Source organism: Manis javanica, chromosome 2, assembly GCF_040802235.1.
Source record: "Manis javanica isolate MJ-LG chromosome 2, MJ_LKY, whole genome shotgun sequence".
Classification (NCBI taxonomy): domain Eukaryota; kingdom Metazoa; phylum Chordata; class Mammalia; order Pholidota; family Manidae; genus Manis; species Manis javanica.
The window spans coordinates 75876377-75893580 of record NC_133157.1 but is presented as its reverse complement, the minus strand read 5'-3'; the positions used below and the strand labels follow the sequence as shown (position 1 = coordinate 75893580).

Sequence of the window (17204 nt, the reverse complement as noted above, 5' to 3'; positions counted from 1 at the left end):
ACTAAAAAGAAATGACAGCAAATCTCAGTTTCTGTTCACTAGGTCATAGAAAATTACAAACCAAACAAAATCAAACGGTCATTTTAGACCAAAGGCACTAACAGAGATCTCAGCATTCGTTCACTTGCACTCTTATTTGAAGCTGGGAAAAGTGTGGTCCTGAGAAGTTAAGGCACTGAGCAGTATCACACAGCTGGGTACTCACAAGGCCAGACCTAGAATCTAAATCTCCTGACTCAGTCAAGAATCTGGGGGGAGGTAGTAGAGTGTTTCAAACAAAGCATTTGGAATTCAGCAGAAATATCCATCATATCAGCAATGTGAAATTGAGTCAAACCAGGATCTATTTCACTGCGTGGCTGATCTCAAGAAGTTATTTAATTTCTCTGTGTCTCAGCCTCTTCACATACAAAACTGAAAAAATAGTAATTCTATAATCTCATAACATTGTTGTGCAAATAAGTAAAATATTACCTGCATGATGAGCCAAGTCTCTTACCATTATCATGCTTTCAATACTATACCATCTCCAGTAATCAAAAACTAAGATATCTTCAAAGTTCCCCTGTCCCTTGAAAAGAACAGGCACTTGCATTTTTACTGATTTTGACACTGCACTGGAGGGAAGATAAACACACCACAGTACAGTAAAGATCAATATCGCCCCATACTCACTCAAAACCACATGTACTCAGATCTATTAACAGTAAAAGAATTCTTCAGATACACACTGACTAGTAATAGAGTGACGCTCAAACTGAATGTTAAATTTGGTTAGAAAGGATTCATGTTTTCATCTTTAAAAACAGAGTCCATATGCTAAGTACATATATTCTACTTTATCCTAATTCACCCCTGAAAGCAACTGAGCTCAGTTACTTTTACTTCCCTTTCCTCCTGTCATTTTTCCACAAACTTAACAAAACAGGCCTAACTAGGCTGGAAAGCTCAGCATTTGTTCTCCTGCAATCTAAATATTAAAATCTTAAATGTATTAAATCACACATATTCTTGGCTAGCTTGATCTGAATGTAAATATTCTCTCACTTACCAAATATTTCATGAGCACCTACTGAGTGACAGCTCTGAGCACTGGGCACAAAGCAGAGAATAGTGTTCAACACCCCTGCTCCTGGGAGTAGGGAGACTGGGAAGAAACAAGCTTACATCTAGCATAGTGTGTTTGCATATTATCCTTTAGAAATATGGAAACAGCCAGTTTTATTAAGCACTTTACTGAAAGTGGATCTAAGCTTCATATTTTAATCTGTGGATCCTAGCCTCCCTTTGAGCATGGCCCAGGCACTGGAAGGGTAGAGGTGAGGAAAGGCAGGCCAGTTCCTCACACACAAACACACAGATCAGATCTCTAGTTAGAGATAACACTGTCTAACTGCCCTTGGACTGCCAATAGCATCCCCACGCTCCTCACGTTGCATACAGCCAAAAACATCACAGCAAGAAACCCACCGTTTGCTGTTTGGAAACAGAGTGAGCAGGAAAGGGAGCTCTGGAAGAAAAGTCAAGAAACCTCTTTCCTTTTCTGCCTGTGGCTCCTGCTATGCAAACCCAGGAGTGTTCACCAACCTGCAGGAACCCTGGTCTCCCTGCATGCCTGCTGATCCCATACTGTGACACTGGGCTAGTCACTTAAGCCCTTAAGCCTCAGTGTCATCTGTTCAAGGAGGCCAGTGGCATGACACTGCTTGGCAAACTGTCGGATACTCCACTGACAGAAGCTATTTAAATAAATACATAGATTCCAGCTTGCTACTTGCTTTCTGGGAACATCAAGGAAGATTAAGGAGAACATATAAAATGCCTTAAGCTCTCTGTAAAGAAAGGATGTCACACAGTACTAGTGCTCATGATTTCTATGATTACTATTCCATCCAGTTGTATTTCCTTCTATTTTCAAACTCTTTAACCAATGATCCAGACCTAGAAAAGCAAACTATATAATTAGAACAGAATCTTAACTAGAATAATAATAATAATTGAAATAAAATTGCTGAAAAACCCAAAAGTCAACATCCTTCTTCCTTGACTCCACCCCTCCCTGCGTAAGCACCACCAACTCCAGGGCACTGCAGGGCCCCGGGCACACTACTGAGTGACAGCTCTGAGCACTGGGCACACAGCAGAGAATAGTGTCCAACACCCCTGCTCCTGAGAGAAGGAAGATGGAGCCAGGCCGCAGATGGAGCTGGGCACCGGGAGGGCAACCATCCTTTCTGTCTATCAATAACAGAAGTTCCCTTCACAATACAGATCTTAAAGTACTGGTGGGCAAAACCCTACAAAATGATGACAAAGTGACACTCACCAGAGGACAGAGTACCTCAGGGGTGTCCTATAATTTTTCTCTTCTGTTTTGACGACCCAGCTAACAAAATCCATATGTTGCCCTTCACCACCCCACAACCCCAATAGAACACACATACATCAAGGAAAATTTTGACACAGTAAGAGGCTGGCATACATACATACTGGGTCAATTCCAATGTAAAGAGAGGGTATACAGATCTGTGCTGATGAATGCCAGCTAAATCCCAATTATAAATACAAAGCATCTACCACTGACAGCTGTTACTGAGGCAAAGTCAAAGCAAGTCTAATTTTCACTTCTGACTAAAACTTCTGGGGCTCTTACCCCTTCAACTAGAGCAATAATTGCATGAATTCTGATTGCAGCGCACTTACTCCGAACAAGTCAAGTAGTCCTAAGCCTCTCAAACTGTAAATACTCAAGTTGCCCACACCTAAATGTAATGCCCACTGCTTCTCTCTAATAGCCCAGCTTGGAAAATTGATGATAACCTGGCCACAATGTGCCACAATCGCCAGAGTTGTAGAGGAGGTGTGAAGAGGGATCACAGGAAAGTGCCTTCTAAAAATCACATCTCTTTCACTCACTCAGTAGCCATCAAAGATACTACGGCTGCACTGAAGTGAAAACCAGACTATCCAGTCATAGCAAAGGCAAGAAAAATGTTCTCATTAAAAACAATCACAAATAACTTGTAGGTGCACATTTTAAACATTTAATTCCTAACTGACTTCACCTATTCTAAAGTGCAAAAAAAGTAAAGTATCTAGGAAAGGAAAGCAAAGAATATGAAAACAATGAGCCAGCCCAGTGCCTCCTCTATCTCAAATTCACTAAGGCTTGCAACTGTCTTCGTCCATTAGTCCACCCCAGCTCAAAGGGATATTACTTAGGAAACAAAGAACTTTTCCCAGCAAAACAAAAATAAATAAAAATAAACAATACTCAGTAGGGATTAAGCAGCAGAGAGAAGGAAATATCCTTTTGTTTGAATGCTGCAAAGAGAATCTTTTAACAGTAAAAGCAAAACATTTGCCTTCATTTAAAAGTTTAAGTGGTATGTGATTTCCTGCATCTAAAAAACTCTTTCTGAACTACAAAGAGGCCACAAAACATCACATTTTCCCCTCCCAACTTCCCCTTTCAAAAACCCACAGGATGGTGATTAACAAACAACCCCTTGTCTTCAGGCACAGTTTTAGAAGCCACGAGGAAAAGATAAAAGTTAAATGGAAGAACAAGTTTGTAAACAAATGAAAAATAGGTTGCCAGGGGATGAAGCAAACTACATTTTAATAAGCAAGCAGCTCTCCTCGCCCCATTTGTCAGAGACTTCAGCCTAAGTGACCCTCACCCTCTCACCCACTGAACACAGTCTGAATAGAGAGGCCAGGCCAAGTTTTCAGGCCCTGGCTCTAGGAAGAGCTGCAGAGAATATCCTGACCCTCCAAGATTCTGGGTGTGTGAGCCTTTAGAAGTTCAGGACTCAGGGGAAAACAAAGGACTATCTCAGCCTCCCAGGGATTCTCCATTCCAGGAATGAGCTGGGCTCTGAATCTCCAACCTAGAACAGAGTCATTTCCTAGGACACAGCCTCCCAGGTAAATACATCTGAAGTCCTTACTGCACTACCTAATAACTGTATCACCTTGTACAGATCTGATCCTGTTTAATCATCCTCTGATTGGACATAATCCCCTTCTTAGGATCATTGTGAGAATTAAAGAATTTTGGCAGTGTGCCTAGATCAGTGGTAGTAAGCACATGCCAGATATATAATAGAAAGAATATTCCATTGAAAGAAAATTCCAACTCCACTCAACAAGCACTGCGTGTGAAAAATCTTTAGATATGCTAGCAGACCTCATGAAAGAGAAAATTGAGAGCCCAAGATGTGAGAAGAGAAAAAAGGGAAATCCACGCCATCCACAAACACTTCTAATCACGCACGTACCCTGCCAGGTTAAGTTTCCTCCAGATCTGCGTCTCTTAAAGGTCCTGTGACAGTAAAATGAGAGCACACGTGGTCCTCACCCAAGCATGGCCACTTGGTATCAACTGCCCTAATGTTAAATCCTCTCGGAGTTTTGTAAAAAATATAACTTAAAATCTACATATCACCTAGATTTACTACATAGCACTGAAGCTGCCATGGCTCTCTATCCCAAATGTCCAAATCAGAGAGGCAGTGGGAAAAAACACTACCAATAACCTCCATTTCATTAATAGTAATTGTGGAATTTATCAAAGGATAAGTAATCTTAAAGCAGAAAAGGTGGCTTCAAACCTTAATGAAAAACAGAAATGAAACAAGAATACCCCCCAATACAAGCACATGCTCTAGTCATACCTAGAGGTGCTCTGCACAATCATTAAAATTTCACTTGTAATCTCTCTGAGATTTTCCAGTCCAGTAGTATCCACCCACTGTTCAGCCCCTCTAAATTACTATTGCCTAATGTTTATACAGCAAAATAAAGCTGCATCAGCAAAATTTTCATTGGCTTATTACTTTCAGCTAGAACAGCCCACCTTTGGTAATAGTTCACTTTCATTATTATACAAGAGCTCAGTCATCCATTTCTGAAAAAAATAGTCACTGTGTAAGAATACAACAGACACATTTTTGCCTACATTCTCGAACACCTACTCCTGCATCTACTCCCCCAAATCTAAGCATATGCAATCTAAGCATATGCATCTACTCCTCCAAATCTAAGTGTATGCAAGAGATGCACAAGGAATTAGAAATGTCCAAAAAAACAACTTTTCTAACGGGAAATCTGGTGTAAACACAACTTTAAGCTAACTGACTTCCATTGCAAGCACATCTCCAAATCAATGTACCACACCCTAAAATCAAGAACACTCAAGGCTAGAATGTCATGACAGTCATACATTACTGAAACCTCTATAAATCTCTTCTTACTCACCAAATCCTAGGCTGCTTTCTAAAATAGTTCACTAAAAAGCACCAACCTAATTAACAACAGCTCCCTCTGCCACAGTGGCCTTGATTTCACTTATTTACACATTAACTGCAACCTCCTTTTGGCCAATCTAGTCTATTTTCTGTGCCATGCCGAGCCTTTTATCTGCCCTGGACAGCATTTTCTCCAGCAGATGAAGTAGATGCCGATTGATTTGCTGTCGAGCATGGTAAATTAATAGCAACAAATTGCTGAGGGCCCGTCTCGCTGCTCCACCATGCTTCGGCAGTTTTGCTTTATTTGTTCCATGATGGGCAGCAGTCGGCCTCTTCAAGTCAATTTCTTCTTAACAACCTGCAATACTTTTCAATGGTGAAAATAGAGCTGTTCCTTGTAAGTCAGAAATCAATATCCTATTGCCCTTAGAAAATGCTAAACAAGCAGTATTGGCAATCCACTTGGTACTAGAGGGTATCAGATATAATGCAAATCCATACTGCTTCCCTCCTTGTAGTTATTACAGTTTGCTAAAAGGTTCCTAATGTCATTTATCATCATTTACCATCGACCGAAGAGGCTATGATTATGATATCTTATCAGTGGGCAAGGCCCTTTCATTTCTATTCAATTAATATTTTAGCAGCACTCAAATGGTTGTGGCCCAAATTTCATAATAAAATTTACATGGCTTGCAGTGAAACAGGAGTTTTCTTGTTCTGATTAAAAAACAGTTATTATTTATACACACACACACACACAAACACATATATGCATAAACACAAACATATATAATGTGAAGTACTTGCCTTAAGGTTCTCAGCATTACAGAATTCTAAAATTTTCTAATTTCTAAAATTCAAATGCTGAACTAAATATTTTTGGAAGCAATGAGATTATACTAATATTATTCTTTGGATTATAGAATATTAACTATGAGGAAGTCACAAGATGGTCTCAGAATGTGATGTGTTCTCCTTCATTTACAGTCCCTGTAGGTTGAATTCATATACCTATTGTTCCTAATCTACATCCAATATTCACTTTTTAAAGTGGTAACTGTTGCTGTCAGATTAAATCAGGGCAGTCTTCTGTAATTGCAGCATTACAAGTGAAGGATGAGAACAGGCAGCATTTAGCAATGCTATTAACTGTACACATTGCCCCGTTCTGCCCATGGTCACTGACCCATTTAGAAGCCACACTGTATTTATAAAGAAGAACAATCAGCAAAAATAGTAACAACTAAACTGTAGGCCAACACTCCTATCCAAAACAAAACCCCACACTTAGGAAAATCCTTAGGAAATAAAGGCCAATGTTTTTTCATTTTAAAAAGTTACATTATGAAGATATCACAATAAAAATATGTGCCACTGCTAACCATTTCCCATTGGTCATCTTCACTTTCATGCTAGAACTTCAGACAGTGTTGAAGCATTAATTCACATTTTGGACTAGAACACTCCATTCTAACTTTTCTGGAGTTTTTTTCCAGCTTCAATTTCTCAGCTCTATCAATCCTACTAAAGACTACCAGAAATTAGATTCATATCTTATGCTCTAATTCCATGTCACATCACTGAGTTCCCCTTAGAAAAAAAGAAAATCAACTAATTCTACCAGTCTAATGCTATTTACTCAGTTACCAAAATTTAAATTAATTATGTTCTCAAACATAATTGTTAAAAATTGGCAACATTATGCAGGCTTAATTAAGATTAAATCCAATTTACTAAATGTACTTTAATTGGTACTAATTACATTAGCTTTCATTTCAGAATGACAAATTCCCCATAGGTTTCACTCTATAGTCCTCTATCAGAATCAACACGAGGTGACTGATGATGAGCATCATACAGAAAGGGAAGGGGCCCAAATGCCAGACCCTCACCTTGTTTGTCACTGCTCTGTGCTTTTATCCTTCCATCAATTTGCTAAGTCACAGAGTCATGACTCCATGAGAGCCATGATTTTCTGTTCCAATGAAAAATTTCACTGAAAATAAATACCCTGTGGCTGGCAACAGCCAAGAACAGGAGCGTTAACCAAAAAATACACAAAGGTTTCAAATATCAGGGCCACCAATTACTAGGGTACTTCCAAGGACTCTGGGGACTTCTACTCTTGAACCCTTCAGAGACACAAATCTAATAAGTGAATAAGCCTAACCCGATCTTGAGAACTAGGTCCAATTATGCCACAGGGCAACTTCCCTGCATTATTGCTGCTTTCCATTAGGAGGGTATCCAGCGAGTGCATCTGGAAGAGAGGCCAAGAGGAACCAAGGCTGTCTGCCTAGGAAAACAAAGACAGATAGGCCTCTGTGCTTAAGGGGGAAAAGAAAGAAAATATAATAAGTAGGTGGTTTTGCAGGGCTGTCTGTATATCTCATAATGTGATAAACTGCCCCCAGGATTCTTGATATGATTGAATTTAAAAGCAAGAGAAAAAAAGGTAAAATGTTCTCCATTCTCAATTTTAAATGGATGGCATTTGAGGACAGCTGGACAAGATGACAGAATTACAGAGGTATAAAGTGTTCAAAATTAAGGGATCTCACACAACTCTCACTCCACCCCACCCTCACCCTCGCCAAAGAGATACACAGAGCCAAATACGAGCTCTGTACCTCGCAGAAACTGTAAATGGCATTAAGAGATCTGGAAACTAAGTGGTGTGGTAAATAAGATAGAAGAGAAAAAATAAAGGGACATTAATCATCTGGTCCAACCTTTAAAAAGACACTAATTAATCTTGGGTGATGGAATAAGGACCAAAAAAAAAAAAAAAAGGACATGTACAGGATCCCGACCTAAAGTGACATGTAATAAGCATAATTAACAAACAATATCTCTCATGTAATTTATTCCTGTAAGGTACAACTAAGCAGAGTCAGCCTATCCATAAGCTTGATGGATTTTATTTAAGCAAGAGATATTTACATCCATCACTAATCGAAACAGAAATGGTAAAGATGCCAAAATAGGAAGTTAATGTTAACATGCAGCAAACTAGACTACAACATTAATATTGACATTACTGAATACCTTATGAAGTTAAAAAAGAAAAGAATCTGAATCAAAAGAGTCCTTAGTGTAAGTTAACGACTCATTTTCCCCCCACTTTTTTGTTTTCAGGCACTATCTGATTGCTTTCATTATCAGATATATTTTGAAGATCTACCATCCGAGTATGTTCTGCGAATGTAATCTACTATATCCAAAAAAGGATCCAGAAGTAATAAAAGCCTAATAATATGTGATAATTTCCTAGTTTTTAAACTTAGAAGGAAATGACACACACCCTAAGGATAAATAAGAGATAAAAAGCATTAAGATTTCCATTGTCGTTTAGGTACCTATTCTGAAATAGCTGATAAGACAGACCTGAAACACTTTCACTAGATCACTTCAAATAAATGCCTCCTAGAAAAATTATCACTGCCAAACTATATACATAGATGTGTATACACACAGTCTCACATACGCACACACACATATGCTGCTTTTCTTCTATCTAGGAAACTTAAACCAAACCGTTTTATTCATTTATTCAATCTACTACCAAAGAAAGGCTTGACTAATACCTACCTCTCAACACTTTCTGAGTAATCTTTTTTTTTTTTTTGGCTGAACTAATTGCTAGATTTCAAGATCCATGATTGAACCTTATCACATCCCCCTATCAGGCTACTCTGTACAAATTTTGGAAATAACAGTTATGGTTCTTGGTAAGACCCAACTAAGGAGTCTCAGGGGACCCGTACAAGGATTTTATTTTACATCAGTTTTTTTTGCAGCACCACAGATTTCATTTTGACCCTCCCAGCTCACCCTCTATCCACTTTCAGATTGAGCTTAGGCTCCACATATTTTACAGCTTTCCTTTTTTAATATTTTTTCAAGAAAATCTCTTTCATAAGACACGTGTGCAATGCCCAAAAACACATAAATTAACTCTTTCAAAAGAAAACAAGATTTTAAATTTAACATCCTGTTTTTAAAGTGTACAAAGTTTAATACACACTCAGACACTTTAAATCACATTTCCAAATGGTTACAATTAGACTAACATGCAAAACAAAGATGAGGAACCACACCTGAAAAAACAGTCCTCTCTCTAGGACAGAGTATTAAAATACAAGTAGGCACAAAGATGTGCAGAATTGCAAAACATAACTATTTTCTTTCTGAAGTGCACAGTATTCCAAATGCCATTTAAAACAGTTATAAGGAAATAACTTACCTGCTTGTGCATTTCTATATTCAACCCATAGGACATCTCATAATACTGTCAAAGAAAGAAAAGCAATTAATGTCCTACCTTTCATCAATCTACAGTTTGTTCAAAATGCCCCCAAGCTTGTTTAAAACAAACATAAAAGCCTCACCTAAACCAAAGTATCCAAAATACCTATGCTGCTACATGAGAAGGGGTACCCTACTGCAGTATGTAGTCTAATAAACCTGGAAGCCACCTTAAGGTGAGACTTTAAGGGAGAAACTCACAAGACTACAAAAATCAAGTTTCAACAGTATTTTTCACATCTCCAGTTGTCTTTATACATCACAAGCAGATGAATGAATCAAAAAGATCTGACGAAAATTTGCTACCATATGGACTCTTAATTTCTAGGCACAGAGGGCAAGTTAATGGCAAAAATGTGCCTCAAACACATGCCAATGCTTTGAAAGAACTGCACAAAAAGGTGATGCTACTTCAGAGTTCAGTCTCTCATTTTTCGTTTACTACTTATGTTCATACATACAAAAGAAAAAGACTTGAGAGGAAACGAATGAGTTACTCTGGAGCCTTTAGGAACAAGCATAAAAATATGCTTGTTAATACTTCTGAGAAAGCAGATCTGAGTTCTTTAAACATGAATTATTAACTGGCATAGAAATTCTGGCAGAACGGATCAGTTACACAGGAGACTACAACACTCCTCACACCAATGTAACACTACAGATTGAAAACACACAAATACACACTCACTAGTAACATAAAGAATGGGGGAAAATTTGAAAAGGTGCCTGGTTTCTTGTTAGTCACATTCTTTAAAAGAAATAAAACACATTACAATCTTTACAGTATACAGAAAAACTGGAGCAAGAGCAATAAAACAACAAAGAAAACCACTAGCAAAAACATTTTGCTTGTGACACAAAACATAAACGTTTTTCTTATTCCAATATGTAAAAACAAAGCACAGAAAATTATACCTCAGGCGGCTTAACTTTTTGAAAATTCATATCAAAGCTGGTTGTCAGAGGCCAAGTTATAACATTCTGGAATCCAGGTTGCTAATTGCTAATGGTCACATTCTCACCACCTCAGTACACTGGCACAGCAACTGTGATCTATCTTGCAGCCCCCAGCAATCTGAACGTATTCTTGCTCTTGGAATCCCAAACTAATAGGCACTTTGATCTGTGACACAGTTTTCTTACCATGACATAATGCCGCTGCATCTCTGTCTTCTCACTGGCGAGTTTCTCACATTCCAGCTTCAGGCTGTTCAAAACATAAGTAATTAAGATCTTGACTTACATCCTTTAAATGTAAATACACATTACCTCCCTTAAAGCCATCATCTACAAAACGCCTAATCAACTATCTTAAATACCACCCTCATTATATTAGAGAGAGGAGAGAAGGGGTTGGTGATTGGCCGTCTGGACTTGCCCTTTCAATTTCCATCAAGTGTGGGGGTTTTGTTCTAAGAAAAAAAAAACTTCTAGCCAATTCAATTACCAAACCTCATCCAGAAATGAATATTCACTGAATTCATTTAATTAAACAAAAACAGGAAAATAAACATCAATAATGTCTACATATCCAAGCACAAATAAGTTCCCCAAAATGTCACAAGGGAATTCTTTTTCTTTAATAGTCCACAAAGAGATCAATGAAAATATGAATCAAGCCAGTCTTATGAATGATGTCTTATTTTTTCCCTCCACAGCACAGACACAAGTTGAACACCACCCAGGGGCACAGTGTGGATCGGGTTCAGTGGCTTGTTTTGGTCCTTGCTTTTCTGAAAGAATCACACGTTGCTAAAGAGCCAGTGAAAGAAAAATATTTCAAAGGCACTCCAATGGTCGTCTCTAACAGGAAAACATTTTTTCGGCATAAAAGTCATGAAATTGCTCACTTGCGACTTCCCAGGACCCTCGCTCAGTTCTTGGGTGTTCCAGTGAACGGCAGGAAGAAGTGAGAAGGAATCAAGACCGCAGTCATAGAGAACCAAGGAGGTCAAAAGGCCCCAGACCCTTCCCAGCCTTCCATCCTCCTGGCCCCAATAAATCAGTATCGAAAGTTTGGCCTCAGCGTTTTTACAAGTCTCCCCAGTTTCGATTGTTCTGCCTTCCTTTTTTTTTTTTTTTTTCCTTTTATTTAAGGGAGAAGGGAGGAATGCTTGATTTCTTTGCACCTGCCTAAAGAAAAAAGGCCTCGACTTGCCCTTTCAGCCCACGAAGAAAAGCGACAATACCTTTGCGGTGGCCAAAAAAAGGGGAGGTGTTTGTATGTGTCTGTGGGGGAAGACAAGAGCTAAGCAAATAGGAGGATCAGCTAAAGTCAACATTGTTACCTGTGGTATTGAGCCTGTAAAAACTGAAACTCTTCCTTAATCCGATCACAGGACTCGGAAATTGTAAATTTAAAGGGTTGAGCAGGCTGATGCGGTGCCTAAAGAACAACAATAAAATATTTAATTAGCCCACATCACAAGCGAGGCAGGGGGATGGAGAAAACAAACCGCGCGGCGCTGGCGGCGGCGGAGGGGCGGTCATCGCGCAGGCAGGCAGAGCGCGAGGAAAACTCTCCTCCCGGACCCCTGCCCCCGCGCAGCACGGCCGGCAAGGGCTGGTTTCGGGGTAGCCCTGAGCCCCCGCGTCCTCCTCCCACGCCGGACCCAGCGGGTTCAAGACCCCGCTGCCCTCCCCCGCCCGAGGCGGGCGCCGAGGGGCCGGAGCGCCGCGCCCACTCCCTCCGCACCCGGAATCGAAACTGGCCCGTCGGGGGGACTCGCGCCATGGCGTCGGGCCGCAGTCAGGTCGGGGGGGCGGGGACACGGCCGCCTGGCCCGCTCGCTGGTGTCCGGAGCCCGCGACTCAAGGGGCCGGCGGTCCGCTCTCCCGAGCCGCCGCCGGACCAGCCGCGCCGCCGCCGAGGGCGCCTCCCCGCCCCAGAGCGGAGTCGCGCCGCCTCCATCGCTCGCCACCCCCCCTCTAGCAGTCGCGGCGCGGGGACGACGAACGGCTCCGCGCGGCTTCCAGGGGCTTCAAAGACAACAATAAGAAAATGGCTACAACTCAATTGCCTCTCTGCACCCCCTCCTCGAGAGTGCCACCGCGCAGGGGACGGAGGCCGGGTGGCTCCCCGAGCGGGGCGCGGGGCTCCGGCGCCCTCCCCGCACCTCCGGCCGAACACACAACTAGGCGCGCAGGGGGCGACACGGGGAACCCCCCCAGAGCGCGCCGGCGCCCCCGCCGCCCGCACTCACCGGGTGTCTGGTCTGCGGGTACATCTTGCTCAGGTCGCGGATCATCCAAGCCGATTTAGTTGGCTGCGCTGGGCAGAGGCGCGCGGCTCATTGGCTTTAATGGCCCTGAGGAGGCGGCGACGGCGGCCAGCCGGGTCCGAGGGGCGGCTCGGAAGGTCCCGGCCCCCGCCGGGTCTCGCGTGACGCGGGCGGCAGGAACGCGCGGCGGCGGTGGCGGCTGGGTGCGGGTGGCCAGGCAGCTCCGCATTCCCCGCGAGCGTCACTGGCCCGCCGCGGGCATTGTCCGGCGCGCGTCTCCCGCGGCAAAGCTCCGACGTTCACTCAGCCGAGGCACGCCCGCTGAGACCGGCGCCGCACCCGGGCCGGGAAAGTGCGAGCTCCGCGCCCCAGCGCCCGCCGGCAGTACGGCCGCCTCGCTCGCTCGCTCGGCGTCCCACTCCAAACTTTTTTTATTTGTCTTTTAATTGGTTGTTATTCCTCCGAATGAATGATCTCTCTCTTCTTTCCTAAAAGCCAACACAAACTCCTTTGGTTCGGAAGAGGTCTTGGCGGTGCTTTTTTGGTTTCTCTGGAGATTTTTTCACTTCACAGCAACGATCTTTTAAAAGGCACCTTTTAGCTTCTTTTACCACATCTCATTTCCTTATTTTTCTTCCTTCCTGTTTTCTTGTCCTTTTTTTTTAAACCCCAAATTGAAGGGGATTTTAAAAATAAAAGTGAAACGCTTGCGGCTTTTTTTTTTTTTAATTCTCTCTCCTTTCAAACTCTGCGAACACCACCTCAAAATAATGTACAAGTGTGTGAGAGGGGGAAAAGAGAGCAGCCAACAGCCCAAACACCCGCTCCGAACAGCTCTAACAACACGCTCTGTGTAGGTGACTTCTTTGACCAAATTTAGCAGCAGCTAATCATTAACATTCTGATACATATTCACAACCGTCCGCTGAGGGACTGCAGAGCATCCCGGGAGATGTAGTCCGCCCCCGGCGACTGAGGATGAGCGTTCGACCAGATTGACTACAATCACCGGCCGGCCACGCGACCGCTCTGGAGCGCTCTCCAAGCGCCCCGCCCACCCCCGGCGCGGGAGGTGTCTCCAGCAACCAATCAGAGGTGGCTGAACATTAATCGCCGTTCTGTATTACTGCCCATCATTTCACTGCTGACAAATGGCGAGCCAGGGGGGAGGAGCCGGCCGGGTTGGGGCCCACGTGGGGGCCGGTCGTCGTCTGTAACTCAGACCAATGAACAGAACGGGATGGTGTTAGCGAAGGCGGGGAGAAGACAGCCCGCCCAAGGCGGAGCTTCGCCTTGGCTGACGTTCCTTAGCGCGAGCGTTCGAACCCGGGAAACATTTGTTCAGCTGTCAATCAAAGTAACGTGGGCCTGGGAGCAGAGGCGGCGGCGGCTGCTGCTGCACTGGCTGCGTTCGGAACTGGGTGGCGGTGGCGGTGGTGGCGGCAAAGTAAAGAGGATGGAGGGGGCGGTGAGGCTGGAGGCTGGTCAGAGATCTCCTTCCGAGTCGCGTCCTCCCACGGCCCCTTGCTCCGCGACCGCGCAGGAACGCAGCCTAATTAGGGGTCCACTGTCTCCTTAAAGAGACAAGCTCGGCCTTGTGTAACGCCGAAACCCCTGTTGAGAGGAGAGGGAGGATCACGCCGAATCCACTTCGTTCGGTTCACATCAATTTTACGCGCCGCTGGAGCCGGCATAATTTTCCGTATGAACGCGGGCTAGGGCCCTGTTCCTGTTTAGAGCTGAAGACAGCTGCCGGACGCTTACCGGAGCAGGGGCCGGGGCAAGAAGGCGTGGGGGGGTGAGGGGGCGCCCCTCCGAGCCCCAGGGAGCTGGCATTGCCGTTTAACCCCAAAGCTGGGCTGACTTCCCTCAGCTGTTATCCCAGAAAGCTCCCCGAGACGGGGTCCTGCCGGGGGTCGGGAGGGCGTAACCGTGGAGGCCCGGGATCAAGGGTCGTCCGATTCCCAAAGAAACTGTCCAGGGCCCACCCGTACCTCGCAGACTGTCAGTCTGTCCGCACTGAAGCAACGGCAACCGGTGCCGGCCCCCGGCACGGGGAGGAAAACGCCCCTACGCGTCCCGAGCTGCTTCCTCCTCCGGATCAGAGGAAACTGCTTCTCTTTTTCCCGTCCTTTGGAGGAATGTCAAGTTTGTCGCGATTAAAACGGGCAGGGGGCCACGCTTGTCAAGAGAAGTGGTGGGTCGGCCGCCGCCCAGACAGGGGCTGGGAAGGTGGGTCCTGGGCAGAGGCTGAAGGAGCGGAGGCAGGGGCACGGGGAGCGGCTCATCCCTATAGATCTCCCAGCCCCCATCCAGCTGACAGCAGCTCCCTGGTTCTAGAGGAGACCGCGCGGCTCAGCCTTTCCTAGGAAGCCTCAAACCTCTGGGGCTGGGAGGAATTCGGAAAAAATCAAGTGGGGTTTGACTAATTTAACGGTCTGGGTTTTGAACGTTCAGTACTTGAATGTCCTTTGACTACCCTAACTTGAGACGCTAATTGAGATAGTTCAGCATTAGTGGAAAACCATTCTTCCTACTGATATCCTTTACCTCAGGGAACGAATCAAACAGTGACTTCATGTCCAACCTACCGCATTCTTTGGGCATTCCTCTATTCTGGGCACTGTGGAGGGCTGGTGCAAAGGAAAGCTATGGTGGTCTTTGCCTTCTTCTAACTTTACTAAAACCCTGGAACCAGAGTTCACAGAATATTTCACTTCATCAAGTATCTTCTCCTCCATCCCCAGAATAAGATGGAGGATTCCTCTGGGCAGATGGCTGTTGGGCAGTTGAAATGTGGCCAGTCCAAGATGAGGTATGCTGTAAGCACACATACACACCGATTTTGAAGAGTTAGTGCAAAAAATGGAGAAAGAAAATAACTCAATAATTTATAATAATATTACACATAGAAATTCAAATATTTTGAATATAATCAGTTAAGCAAAATATATTACTAAAATTGTGTTTTAAAATTAATCTTTTAATAACTCAGATGCTAGAAAATTTTAAATTATTTCATGTGACTGACATGTTTCCATTGGACAGCAATGTTTTGAAACATTCCTAAGACCCAAAGTTAGAAGACTTGAGTGATAAAATTTCTACACTAGGACAGTGAATACTAGAAACAATGTGTTTCTAGTATGACTACACATCAATTCTACAATCAAAATGTATATGTATAGCCAGATATAGCAACAACCACATTTTACTCTGGGGTTGGTTCTTTGCTCCCACTGGAGCTTTTCAATAGTTTGTTGAATCACCCATAGTACATCTGTAGGAAGTTCTGTGTTATCTGTGCTAGCCAGAATGTTAGCAAGTTCTGTGAGAGTAGGCTGCACACCAAATGCCTAGAATGATGTCTGGCACAAAATAGGTGCTCAATAAATATTTGTTAATGGCACTAATGAGTGAACACCAAGTTGTGTCAATATAGAAAGCTTCCACATCATCTGGCCATATTTATTGGAATTCTGTGTGGTTATTTCCTAGGACAGGGAATGAGAGTCCTAATAATAGAACCTAAGGAACTATTGAAAGTGTCTGTGGACAGTGAGAAGCTTAGCACTGTTAGGAAATATCAAATATCAAATAGCTTGTAGCAGGGACCTTTCTCCTGAACTCTCTCCACAGTTTGTGTCCACAGAAGAGTGGCTAGAGAAATCAAGAATGTTTCTTTATTTTTTATTAAGTACAATTTTAGAATACAACACTTGGATATGTTTCACATTTTGCCCACATGGCAGATCTACATAATTCACAGTGATGTCTCAGAAAGATGCCAAGTGAAGCAACCAGTGGCCCAGCTGAACAGAGTGAGGCTCACAGCTGCTTTTGTCTCTCCCCCTCTCTGCTGTGCTTCTCTCATTGCACTTCTCACAAACTGTTGAGCCACGCTGTGAAGTCACTTGGGGAGTTGTCATATCCCTACCACACAGTGGGAAGCTCCAGAATGTTCATGTGGGAGGGACCCAGCAGCAGCATTCCTGTTGGAAGCCAAGCCAATCTTAAAGTGATATATGCAAAGCAAGCACATTGTTTTCACTTAGGTTATATACTATAAATCCTTTATTTCTCCATCAAATATTTCTTGACTACCTGACGTGTGCCAGGATAATGGAATTTAGTAGTAATTGTGGCTATTTTCTATACATTGTCTCTCACCTCCAAATGCAACCTCTTTGCCTGCTCTGTGAAAATAAATCTGGGCCCTTTAAATAGTTTTCTTTGCCAGCTAGTACCAAATCCTTGTCAACAGGGGGCCCTGGAGAGACATTACAAGAGGAAGGGTTTTGCTTCCTGGTTCTAGTGTGTGTGTGTGTGTGTGTGTGTGTGTGTGTGTGTGCGCGCGCGCGCGCGCGCGCGCACGCGCACGCACGGGGGAGGGGAGGTTGCAGGTTCCTACAGCATA

General features: G+C 43.5%; 1 protein-coding gene and 1 long non-coding RNA gene across 13 annotated transcripts in view; both read right to left on the bottom strand.

Annotated features, from left to right (window-relative positions):
• The window catches only part of TLE4 (TLE family member 4, transcriptional corepressor), a 133766-nt gene extending 120151 nt beyond the window's left edge, over positions 1-13615 (bottom strand). For 6 of the 12 annotated variants that reach the window (XM_036991276.2, XM_036991277.2, XM_036991283.2 and 3 more), the window contains exons 1-4: positions 12770-13613; positions 11855-11952; positions 10710-10773; positions 9505-9549 (exon numbers count right to left, since the gene is read on the bottom strand). In XM_036991276.2, the coding sequence (XP_036847171.1) occupies positions 9505-9549; positions 10710-10773; positions 11855-11952; positions 12770-12814 (252 nt within the window). In that variant the 5' untranslated portion in view covers positions 12815-13613. Of the gene's footprint in view, positions 1-9504; positions 9550-10709; positions 10774-11854; positions 11953-12261; positions 12573-12769 lie in introns of those variants that run through there. The other 6 variants (XM_036991278.2, XM_036991284.2, XM_036991279.2 and 3 more) reach the window with 4 other exon arrangements.
• A 2846-nt stretch (positions 13616-16461) lies between these two features.
• Positions 16462-17204, bottom strand: part of LOC140847709 (uncharacterized) — a 30589-nt gene continuing 29846 nt past the window's right edge. The window contains exon 4 of the long non-coding RNA XR_012127764.1: positions 16462-16779. This is a non-coding gene — a long non-coding RNA (uncharacterized lncRNA). The remainder of the gene's footprint in view (positions 16780-17204) is intronic.